Source organism: Micromesistius poutassou (assembly GCF_964030765.1).
Source record: "Micromesistius poutassou genome assembly, chromosome: 11".
NCBI classification, from domain to species: Eukaryota; Metazoa; Chordata; class Actinopteri; order Gadiformes; family Gadidae; genus Micromesistius; species Micromesistius poutassou.
Genome location: NC_140281.1, coordinates 14,066,748 through 14,078,842, shown reverse-complemented (window position 1 = coordinate 14,078,842; position 12,095 = coordinate 14,066,748). Strand labels below are relative to the sequence as shown.

The 12,095-nt window shown below is 47.0% G+C and overlaps 1 protein-coding gene across 4 annotated transcripts in view; it reads right to left on the bottom strand.

The window, feature by feature from the left end:
* The window catches only part of smchd1 (structural maintenance of chromosomes flexible hinge domain containing 1), a 41,585-nt gene that overhangs the window by 16,870 nt on the left and 12,620 nt on the right, over nt 1-12,095 (bottom strand). For all 4 annotated transcript variants that reach the window (XR_014637510.1, XM_084475522.1, XM_084475523.1 and 1 more), the window contains 15 exons: nt 11,860-11,966; nt 11,517-11,599; nt 11,143-11,256; nt 10,921-10,998; nt 9,962-10,075; nt 9,470-9,614; nt 7,913-8,012; nt 7,606-7,678; nt 6,924-7,063; nt 3,300-3,428; nt 2,913-3,143; nt 2,211-2,359; nt 1,906-1,991; nt 1,252-1,370; nt 423-584 (listed from right to left, as the gene is read on the bottom strand). Coding sequence is in view for 3 of the 4 variants with exons in the window: in XM_084475522.1 (XP_084331648.1) it covers nt 423-584; nt 1,252-1,370; nt 1,906-1,991; nt 2,211-2,359; nt 2,913-3,143; nt 3,300-3,428; nt 6,924-7,063; nt 7,606-7,678; nt 7,913-8,012; nt 9,470-9,614; nt 9,962-10,075; nt 10,921-10,998; nt 11,143-11,256; nt 11,517-11,599; nt 11,860-11,966 (1,830 nt within the window). In the remaining variant the exon portion in view is untranslated. The remainder of the gene's footprint in view (nt 1-422; nt 585-1,251; nt 1,371-1,905; nt 1,992-2,210; nt 2,360-2,912; nt 3,144-3,299; nt 3,429-6,923; nt 7,064-7,605; nt 7,679-7,912; nt 8,013-9,469; nt 9,615-9,961; nt 10,076-10,920; nt 10,999-11,142; nt 11,257-11,516; nt 11,600-11,859; nt 11,967-12,095) is intronic.

The following is a 12,095-nucleotide window of genomic DNA, read 5'->3' as shown; positions in this document are numbered from 1 at the left end:
GGTAGACAGGTAGGCAGACAGGTAGACAGAGAGATAGGCAGACAGGTAGACAGAGAGATAGACAGGTAGACGGTAGGCACTAGGCAGACAGGTAGGCAGACAGGTAGACAGAGAGATAGGCAGACAGGTAGACAGAGAGATAGACAGGTAGATGGTAGGCACTAGGCAGACAGGTAGACAGAGAGATAGAAAGGTAGGCAGACAGGTAGACAGAGAGATAGGCAGACAGGTAGGCAGACGGAAAGATAGACAAACAGGTAGACAGGCTTGTTAAGAGTCATTTTTTCATTGGATTAAGTTTTTTTTTGTATAAATGCAAAGCTGGGTAGTGTGTTACTACTTGTTAACTAGTAATTAACTAGCTCACATGACTAATAAACTATTGACTAGTAAATAGACTAGTAAACAAGATGGCATGTTACCAGTTGCGGTCCGCTGACCAGCTGTAGCTTGGCGGGGGGTCCAGCGGTCACCGTGACCTTGACCTGCTCTATGAACGTCCTGAGGGTAAAGGTCAGCTCCCGGGGTCCGGGTGATCCGGGTCTGAAGGCCACACCTCTCACCACCACGTCCTGGCTGCTCTCCTGGTCACACACAGCAACACATCAACATCACTGTAAAGCGTCTTTGAGTGTCTAGAAAAGCGCTATATAAATTCTATCAATTATTATTTTTATTATTGAACTAACTAACCCAGGACTCACTAAACCAACAAGGACTACATAACTTATCCTGGACTAACTAACCCAAACAGGACTAACTAACCCAGGATTTATTAATTCACCCAGGACTAACTGACCCACCCTGGACTAACTTACCCACACAAGACTACCACGGACTGCCTAACAAACCCTAATCCAATTACCAGTATTCCCTGTTTTGGAAGGCAATAGTCCAGTAGTTCATGAACTAATCCGAGGCAACCTGATTATTATCATGTTAGCCTGATCTGGTCTGTTTGTTTAATCCTGAAGGTTTACTCTAACCTCCACATGAGGTGTGTTTGTTTGTTTGGTACCTGAGGCTTACTTCATTCTATGTCTAGTTGAGGTGTGTTTGATTGTTACCCCTAGCAGTGTCAAAAATGTGTAATTTGGTCTTTTCACCTTTTCACGCATTTATTTTAATATGTTACCCAGATTTTTCTTTACCTCCAAATGGTAAAATGTATCTACCAGGGAGGGTGCGTTTGTTTGACGTCTAACAGTTACTAGAAAGCCCAGTGAGGGTGCCTTTGTCCAATGTTCAGACCTGCCACGATACGGTTAGGGAGGTGGAGTCCAGTTCTTCCCCCTTGACCTTGATGGCCTCCACACACTGTGGGGTCAACTTCTGGGTCAGGTTCCCGTGCTGATCCAGCAGCTGCAGGTCTACAGGATATGGGACTTGATTCAGTAATTCATATGAGCAGTGTTTATGCTTTCCTCACTTGATGTTTATGCAGGGCATAAGTTTCTATTTTTAACCCCATTATTGTTTTTCCTCTTTATCCGCTTTTGGAGCTTCCAAACACATTCAGAAAACCATTCCAAGACCTTACTTGCCGATAGCAGAACGGATGTGCTCCCAGCCACTAGCCAGTGGCTATGCATCCTCGCGCATCCGTTCTGCTATCAGCTAGTAAGGGCCTTCTGGATATGTCCACGGGGTAATCTGCGGTGAGTGTTCGTACATTCAAAAATTTTATACTGTTTCACCACACTATTTGAGTTAAACGAGCACGGTGGTGTCTCGTAAGGAACCAACTCGTGTTACATGTCAATTTTAAATTTTCGTTGGGTTTTTAGCTTCCCTCAACATGGGGTGACCCTCAGGAAAACAATAATGGGGTTAAAAAATCGCCGGAGTTCTCCTTTAATTGTCACAGATGGCTAACATGTAGTTAGACATGTTGTTGCTACTCACGGATTTCCCCAGCTAGGACTTCTCCCATCATCACTGAGGAATGCTCCAGCGTGACTTTGAGCTGAGACGGGACGTCCGGACACGGCCTACGGAACACCAGACCCCTTCACCTTCAACACACTCCACATCTCAACCCCCGATATACTATCAACATTGGTGTGTTTCGCAGAGACAAAATGGCAGATGGCGACAAAATGTAAGTGCATAAGCAGGTAAGGGAAGGAGGTGAGGGAAGGAGGTGAGGTTCTGCCACTACGGTGAAGCAGGTTAGGGAAGGAGGTGAGGGAAGGAGGTGAAGGTCTTACACTAGGATGAAGGAGGCGTCCACCGAGGCCCTTTGGTCCTTGTAAGAGATCTGGTAGAAGGGTTTGTTCGTCACCTGTGTGGGGACTTGGATGCTGGGAAGTTTTCCCCTAGCCAGGTCCTCCAAGTTCACCTCCGCCGACCAGTTCACCTGCCACACGACCACGGAAAAATCCAACATCTCACCCACTTGTGCCCAACCTTTGTTGGCAAGTCAACACACTGGACATTTTTGATGATGGTTACTTCTTTCAAACATCGTTTCAACCCAACCAACATTGGCCAATAGTTTCCGGCCCCAGGCTCTGTGCTGTCTCCCCACAGAAGTTCTGCTCCTACACAGTAGGGCTGTGGCTATTGCCAGACCAAGCTCAATCATAGATTGCACGTTGGTCTGGGGAAGCTGTCATTTTCTTCAGCACAAGAGGAGTGATCAACGGGCGGAGTTCAATTGACTGTGTACGCAATTGGCTGCTTGCCGTCGCTTCCCTGTCGTCATTGTGTTAAACCAGCCAATAGTGCACCAGGGGGAAAAGCCAGCTTGGTGATTGGCTCCCGCAAAAACGTATCGAAACTAGAAAGAAATTTATTGCTCTTCTCCAGACCCTTCTGCAGAGCGAACTCAAATCGCCGGCAGAATGGGCGGGGCTACCCAGTCTATAGGGCTGCTGGATCCCCGGATGACTTGGGACCTAAACCCTGACCTTCATGTTGCAGGCGGTGTGCTGGTTGAGGGGCAGGAGTCGCTGTCCCTCGTCATAGAGCCGATAGTGGAGGTTCTCCAGCAGGTCCCCGGCCTTCCACTCCACCTGCTCCTCGTTCCTCAGCACCGAGGAGCATCCCCCAGGGTCCTGGCAGTACACCTCCAGCCTGCACACCCGCGTGCTGGGCACCACGATCAGCTCCTTCCACACTGCGCTCACCTGCCTCTGGCTCTGGAAACACCGCCCGCAAGAACCAACACCAGATCGATTATTAAGGAAATGAATACTAATCCACTGTAACTTTGTTTTAAGTGGTACTTTTATCTTAAATAACCTAACTAATAAGTGTTAAATTATTATATAACACATGACAGCATCATAGCTTACCGGCAGGTCAAACTTGGCCTTGACAACCCTTTGCTGTTCATTCAGGTTCCTCACAGTGAATGGCTTAGTGATGAGTTGCCCCGCCCCCGTGGTACTGCAGTCCACAGAAATGGGTGTGTGCTGTGGCACCTAGGGAGCACAGGGGGAGGAGGTTCAAATTAAACTGGCAGCTATGACCAGGTGCGTCATTTCCACCGGGGACGCCGGGGACATGTCCCCATCACTATTTATAATTTTAATTTTGTCCCCATCACTTTTAAAAATGTGCAAACCAATTGACCGTTCGCGCTGTCCAATCACAAGAGTGGTAAGGTCCGTCAAGCTTGCATTTCGCTATGGCGATTGCTTGAGAGGAAATCAGAGGAGAGTAAATCTTAACAAAACTGACAAGGGGTCGGGGCTTTCGAACGGTCAATTGCGATGTGATGGGCGCACGCGCACAATGACATCCTCAATAGATGAAAGAGGGGGATAAGAGGATATTATTGGATAACTAGCAGCTTGCAGTTAACTCTGAGTTAATATTGTGGCGAGCTGCATGGGAGGGACGAGAAGGGAGCCCAGGTTAAGCAGTCAAACCAACTCCCGCACCACATACACCGCTCGGCTACGGGAGTTGTCTTTATTTTTACACACCGAATAGAACAGAAAACACGGCACACCTGCCCAACACGAACAGCACTCTCACTCATGGTGTCGGACTAAAAAACTAAAGTGTCCTAAAACAATTGTCCCAGTATCCTTTGCGGCACCTGGAACACGGCGACCACGCCCACGGTCGCCACAATATCAAACATCGTAAAATAAGGTGATTTGTAGGTTTCTAATCGATTGCACTTACAGCGCATTTTTGATTGCTGAAAAATGATCTGATATCGGTTCCAGCTTTTCTCTTAGACATGATGGAGGATGAATCCAGTCAAATAGCCTTGCGACTTGCGCCTTTTTTTTGTTTTTAAATTATATTTAATGTCATTGCAAGGGGGAGGGGGAGGGTAAACGTGTGCTGTCTGTACATAGCGTTATAATGGAGAAGTGGCTTAATTCATTTTCAAGACAGACAGCCAAAATTGACATTTTTATTCGGAAAATAGCCGGTCCTTTTGCTAACTAAATGGATATGGATATATACATCATCTAGCCTGCATGTGGAGGGCCACATAAGGTAAGAAATTGGTTTACTTAAACTTTGCTGCTGGTTTTGTTTGCTCGTGATGACCTGTTAGGTTACCCACGGTCCTAAGCTACGATTGTGATCTGATTCTGGTTGGTGCTCCAGCTAGTAGGCCTATGCATTGTAGATACAGATTGCAGCTACACACAGTGCGATTGCTATGCCAATGTGGTTATAGTTGTTTTGTCTGGTTGAGATATGTGACGTTAGACTTGGAGCCTGGTATACTAACATAAATATGTTCTGAGTCTCGCATAACCTGTGTGATTATCCTAAACTGTATCCTAAACTGCCCGCAAACTTCTTTGCGGGCAGTTTGCTTATATGACGTTGTAACGAGTGAAGTCTACCTGGTCCTTCGCGAGTGTTTACTACTTTACTGGTGGTGAGGATTTGGCAGATGCAATTCTCCTCTGGGCTGCATTACAGGGGGGGCGGCACGAGCACACAAGAAAAAAAAAGATCTGCGCATTTTCTATTATCGATAACCCCCCCCGTCAACAACTCCGCCAGCCCGTAATCCCCCCCCCCCCCCCCCCCCCCCCAATGCAGCGTTGAATGGATGAATAGCTTACATAAGGGTACCCAGCACTTTTCAAACCACACTCAAGCTTATGGTTATTGTCCCCAGCACTTCTAAAAACAAACTGACGCCACTGGCTATGACCCTCTGTTCATAATTTGTTTCTCATCAGAAGAGACTAGCATGTAGTTCCTCCAATGGCCTCTAGGTGGTTCATGGTAAAGACTAGCATGTAGTTCCTCTAACGGCCTCTAGGTGGTTCACAGTAGAGACTAGCATGTAGTTTCATTAACGGCCTTTAGGTGGTTCACGGTAGAGACTAGCATGTAGTTCCTTAAAGGCCTTACAGTGGTAACTATATGAACAGAATATGTCTACATATTACCCTGGAAACTGTAGGAACAATAGAACATGTCTTTATATTGCAGTGGTAACTGTATAAACAAAATAATGAAACCATTTTAACAAAAAATATATATATATATATTTTTACCCTTTTATTGACAGTGTTACATTGTCTGAGAGATTATTTGCTCCAAGTGTGAATGACTGCTCCAAGTGAGAATGTTAGTGTGAAATTGAACACTACAGTATATGGCAATGTTGTTTTCAATAAAAAAACATTTCCGCAAAGCAAGCCAATCCACTTTTCCATGTTGATAAGAGCATTAAAATGTGAAAAAAGAATGGGACAAAAAGAAATCAAGGGACATTTAGAATAGATAAAAATGTGTGATTAATTGCGAGTTAACTATGACATTAATGTGATTAATTGCGATTAAATATTTTAATCGTTTGACAGCACTAGTCTATATATTAGTGAGAACAGAATGTTTTTACTACGTTTGTATTTGGCAGACATTGGAGTAACTAGCCTCCACAGGAATTTGATTCTCTCCTTTCAGCAAGAGACTCATTATTCAGAGTTCATTATTATTCAATACTAATAATTCAATTCTTTGTGTGTGTTAAAGTACCTCAGTCTGTGTCTATCTTAAATAACTATTTAGTAATCTTCAACTAGTGACATAGAGGACCAACACAAGAACACCATTTCCCTCCTCAGAACGCACAACTTCCTAACCACGACATCCTTTGTGGATACGAAAGCGAGGCCTCTCCTAACTTTATGAGGTTAGAGAGTTGGATGCATGTTTCACTAGCATAGCAATTCCTCCCCCAGCTGCAGTGAACCTTGGCCACGGAGAGCACTGAAATCTCTGTGGCCCGTCCAAGTATGAGCTCAGAGACCTGCTCTACGAAGAGCTCTGGCCGGACGGTCAGAATGTGATCCTTCGATGACGCAACACACTAGGACATGTGTCTAGTACACTGACAAGTGTGCTTCCTGCCTGGAGGTAGGTCACCAGTAGACCTACACCACCAATAGACTAGACTTGAACACAAGTCACACTAGACCACCAGTAGACTTTGATTTACTTATTGTCAGGAAAAATTAATTTTGCACCTTGAGCAATACAGATGATGAACACATAACAGCAACAGTGCACCGATGTGGTCCCCTCACTACATTGGAAATTATCCAGCAGATCAGCCTAGGAAGAAGGATATGCTGGAGGGGGTCAGAGTGTTTAATTTCCAGCCGTAAAGATTCTGCGTTTCATCCGAATGTTCACAGCCTACCTGAAGGCATCCTAAAGCAAGATGCCCCCTGCTCCTTAATGAACTGTCTCTGTACTCACCACTAGCTACTCCTTAATGACCAGGTTCTGTACTGTCTAACCCCTACCTGCTCCTGAATGACCGGTCTCTGTACTATCCAACCACTAACTGCTCCTTAATGACATGGATCCAAATTCACTGCAAGTAACTTTAAGTCACTTGAAAAAAAAAAAGTGTAAGGGTAAAAGCGTGCGGTAAATGACTGAATACTATGGCCACCAGTAGGGTGCCCTAAGTGTCCTACCCGGCAGTAGACGACCAGTTGGGGCTGAGCCGTGATGTTTCCTGCCTCATCGTGGACCTTGACGTTGAAGGTCATAGAGTTTCCATTCTCCACAGTGAAGGTTTCCTTTTCCGATGTGATGTCGAGTGAGTGGGGGTCGCCTGGGGGAAAAAAACAAACAGGAACCCCTGAATAATTGTGATGACTGCTTCTGATTCACGACGAGGCCTTGTTTCCATTTAGAAACTCTCAAAGAAGAAAAAAAAAAACAGTCAGCATGGAGGATGATGGGTGCTTCTGATGTCATTTTTCAGTACTCGAGTTAGTGTGCCATCAAAATAAAAGCGCAGCCCACTCTGCCAACATCTGTGAGTTGTCTGCAGGCCTCCCAGGGTCCGTCCCCGCCTCCATAAATATCATGTTTATTTTCATATTAAAAATCCCTTCCCTCCCTGTAACCTCAGCTGGGGGGGGCTTTTTGTTTATCACGACGACAACAAATTGGCACCCCTCCCATAACTCCTAGCCAACGATAGAAAGGACGAGGGTTCGATACCCTGTGTCCGCACTCTTTGAACATTCACATTATTGTACTGATCCCATGGGGGAATCTCTCTGTTACAAATTAAAAAAACATAAAAACACAACAAAAGACGATGAAGTCATCATAATAACCACGCAGATGGTGGTGGTGATGTCATACCAGGAAGTAGGCTGATCTTGAAGGTCTGGGAGCTGGACTTCAGGTCCGGCAGCACCACTGTCAGGTCCTGGGCCTGAGGGGCCAGACCACTCACTTTAGGAAAGAAAACTCAAAACACTGCCACTTTGGGGAAACCATGACAACTGGTGGGGAGATGCAACGCAGAACTAAAAAAATATTGCATTGAGTTGTCATGGTTTCCGAAGGTCTACCCAACAAACCAACATGGCCACGAGGTTAATAACGTGTGTGATCCGTTGTTGTGTGTTACATTGTGTGTGCGAGTCTGTGTGTTGTGGGTCCCTACCTTACAGTGGTAGTTGGGAACACTGCCGCACACTTTGACCCCGTGAATGGTGAACTGGGTCCCACTGGAACTGGTTTTTTCGTAACTCACGCTCAGATGGCTGGACAATGAAGCACAGAACATCTGGATGAATATACTGGAGGCCGGTGCTTGTCACACAGCAGCTGGATCATCATCTCTTTCATGCCACAGCATGTTGGCTGTTGTTGGACCTGAGGAAACGGCGCTCGTCCCAGAGGATGAACTCTAGGGAATGACAGTTAATTCCCTGAACTGTGCTGAGAACTCAGCATTACAGTTTCATACCGGTCTGGAGGACGACCGCACTAACCTCCCAGTGCTACAGTGTCAGACCAGTCTGGAGGACGACCGCACTAACCTCCCAGTGCTACAGTGTCAGACCAGTCTGGAGGACGACCGCACTAACCTCCCAGTGCTACAGTGTCAGACCAGTCTGGAGGACGACCGCACTAACCTCCCAGTGCTACAGTGTCAGACCAGTCTGGAGGATGACCGCACTAACCTCCCAGTGCTACAGTGTCAGACCAGTCTGGAGGACGACCGCACTAACCTCCCAGTGCTACAGTGTCATACCGGTCTGGAGGACGACCGCACTAACCTCCCAGTGCTACAGTGTCAGACCAGTCTGGAGGACGACCGCACTAACCTCCCAGTGCTACAGTGTCAGACCAGTCTGGAGGTGGATGACCACACTAAACTCCCAATGTTACAGTGTCAGATCAGTCTGGAGGACGACCGCACTAAACTCCCATCTATGTTCCGTGAATAAACTGTAAAACCTGGTCAAGACACACAGCAGGGTAAAACAACATACACAACAACTGTACAAACATCACAGACGAAACACCAACCGAACCCGTATTTATACTGCACAGTGCACTCGTCTCTGTGACCACATTGATCCCATCGGAGAACACAACCAGCAGACGGTGTACGGACTAGGGCTGAACGATTTCAGGAAAAGATCTAATTGCGATTTTTCTGGTAGATATTGCGATTTCGATTTGATCCACGATTTTCTTCAAATCAAGCTTCAGTGCAATATTCACAATGAACAGTAATATTTACAAACATGACATCATACGGTACGGGAGTACGGGCTGCCGGAGTTGACGCGCCAGGGTTACCACGCCGAGACGCGAGTTAACGCTGAAATGCGATATGCCGGCGGGCCAATTGCTTTACATTAATTGGGGACATTACATTATAACAGGGTCCGCGGTCGGAATTGTTGACGGGGGGAGACTTTTCACCAGACTTTTTCGTCATGCACTCGTCATGCAAATGCCTGTGGTGATTTTTCAAGTGCCGGTATAAATAGTTGACAACAGATCTCGGGTCAGTCAGGAACACGGGAGAAACCGCGGCTTTGGCGATCACGAGATCGCGTTGTCTGAAATCGCAATTTCGATCAGAAAATGATAAATCGTTCAGCCCTAGTACGGACTCTGTTCCCCTTCATTTGTCACCTCACTACCCTTGCATGCCTCCCTGTACAACCGTATACATCCATCCCGCACACACACACACACACACCGGCATGAGAGCTCTGGGGCGAGGCCTGGAGGGGGTGGGGCCGGGTGATCAAAGGCGTCCACCAGCGTCAGGACCATGTCGAAGGCCACGCCCACGTGGAGGGTGGAGTTAAATGCTTCCACCATGAAACGCTCCGCCTTGCCCTCTAAGCGAGAGAGCGAGAGCGAGAGAGGGAGATTAACATTTGTCACCTTATTTTTGTGTTTTTGCAATGCAAATGTACGTTTTCCATGCCCTTTGAATTTAAAAAGGGGAGAGCGAGAGATGGACAGAGTAAAAAAGAGAGATGGCATACGGCTGATTGAACGACCATCTGTATGAGTGCATGAACAACCACATCAGTGACCACGTCACAGGACGAATGACAGCATGAACAAGCATGAAAGCAAGTGCACCCAGAGGCCCGTGGGAGGGGCTCTGCTGAGGGGGCTTAGCTCGGCCCTGAGGAAGACGAAGATACAGATGAAGTTGAACACAGGTGATCCTCCTGACCTGTGATGGTGAGGTTGAGCTTGTTGCTGGGGAGCGTTTTCCCACCGAAGATATTTTTGTCGTTCAGCATGGTGTTCAGCTCCAGGGTGTACTTCCCCAGCTTGGTCAGGGTCTCTGTGCCAGGAGGTGGTGGGGGAAAACATAATGGTGACGGTCACCATGGTGACGGACCCATGAAGACACGACTAGGCTGTTTAAAGGATCCCTACTGCACCACCATGCGTGACGTTGATCAGCCCAGCATCCACCTTCTAGTAGGGGTGCAACGGATCAAAAAACTCACGGTTCGGATCGTTCCTCGGATCAGAGTCACGGATCGGATCATTTTTCGGATCAGCAAAAAAAAAAAAATAGACAAGACAAATAAACATAAGTTGTGTCTTTTTGTTTATTGTTATTATTGTTTGTGATAGCTTTAGCCCGGTCGGTTTGTGCAGGAAGGGGCTGTTTAAATGCCGCGGTGATAAGCGGTTGTTGAGTCGCTTTCGGTTTCACTCCTGTCAGTGAAACACCGGGGTGATGTCGCTGCAAATGCGTGGTCATGCTAGATGTGTAACCGTCACGGTTTTATCCACTAACCTCTTTCCTTCATCATTAACTTTGACAGGGAAGCGGAAATGCTCCCAAACAGGGGATTTAAATGACGCGGGGTGTTCAAGCTCCTCCGTTCCTCCGCTCGCCATGACCACGCTGTGTGTGGACTGAACATGCGCACAATTTTTTTTTTCTATAAATCAATCCGCGGATCATGTGTGTGCCGAACCGAAATAATTGATCCGAACGGATCACGGATCAATGATGATCCGTTGCACCACTACCTTCTAGTGACCATATGATGGGTAGATCAGTCTACCCAGTCTACCCAGTGGACTGTACCGTCTGATGGTGGGTGGACATTCCCGCTAGGGGTGCTAAAAGTGAGCTAAATGCTAAAAGTCTATAGACAAGCGCAGCCATACCCATGGATTTGAACCAGAAGGCCCATTTGGATGAATGCTGGGCGATGTGGTTTTGGATCACCTGGGCTCCGTTAGGACCTGTCAAAAACACCAATGGCCCATGCAAGGTAACCCTAATACACAAGTGGGTCTAATAATCTAATATTCTTATCAGGGAAAACACAGATTTCGCACAGCAAATGTGTTGATACACAGAAAAGGTGTAGCATCGTGGCATCTCACCATGCCAGACCAATCGCAGCTCCATGGCCAGTTTCCTCATGGCTCCCTGGCTGGTAGGCGGCATCCTGGAGATGGCCTCTCCCTTCTTGTTCAAGATGGACACCTTCAGCGGCCCTGGAGGTAACATCACCCGGTAGTAACCGTGCATAGGAGGGGATGGAGGATAGTGTGGTAGTGTTCACAGCCCAAATGTACTGGGTTCCATCCCCGATGACTACCTGTAGGCATCCGTAAGCAAGATGCCCCCTAGTACCGGGTACACACTGCGGGATAATTTACCAACTCTTGCTTTTCTGGCCTTTACCAATCAGTGAACAGCTGCTGAAAAAAATGGAGGAACGACCGTATTGGTCAGATGACGAGGTGAGATGTACCTAATAGTGTGCTTGCGGGCATCACTGCATTTTCGGACCATTCGTTCCCTTGAGGCCAGTCCAATTGGAGCTTGTCTGGCATCCTGGAACCATCAAACAGAGCAGACAAGATGATGGGGGGAAAGGTTATCAGCAGGCACTTCTCCTCTCTGTAAATAACGACATACTGTACTACTTAGAAACCCATAGTTCCTATGGATCTCAACAAGCAGAGCAAGGCAATAACACTACCAGGGTACCAACTGTCTAGCCTAGCTGGCCAGCATGTTGTCTATAATGATTAATAGTAATGATCACTACTTAGCTAGCCAACCCTCACATTTGACCAGCAGTTAACACTCACTTGGTCATCTCAGTGTCAATGAATTTCTGGATGCTGGCATTGGTGGCGGTTCTGTCGATCTTGGATATGAGGAAGGTCCTGCTCTCGTCGTAAACCTCTTTGGGTTCCTACGGAGACGAACACACACTGATGACATAGCTCAATGACCGCTTGAGGCTTCCATTGGTGGGATAATGAATCGACCCAGCCCCTACACTTAATGACAGAACGAGACCTGCAACGTTTCAACTGCTTTA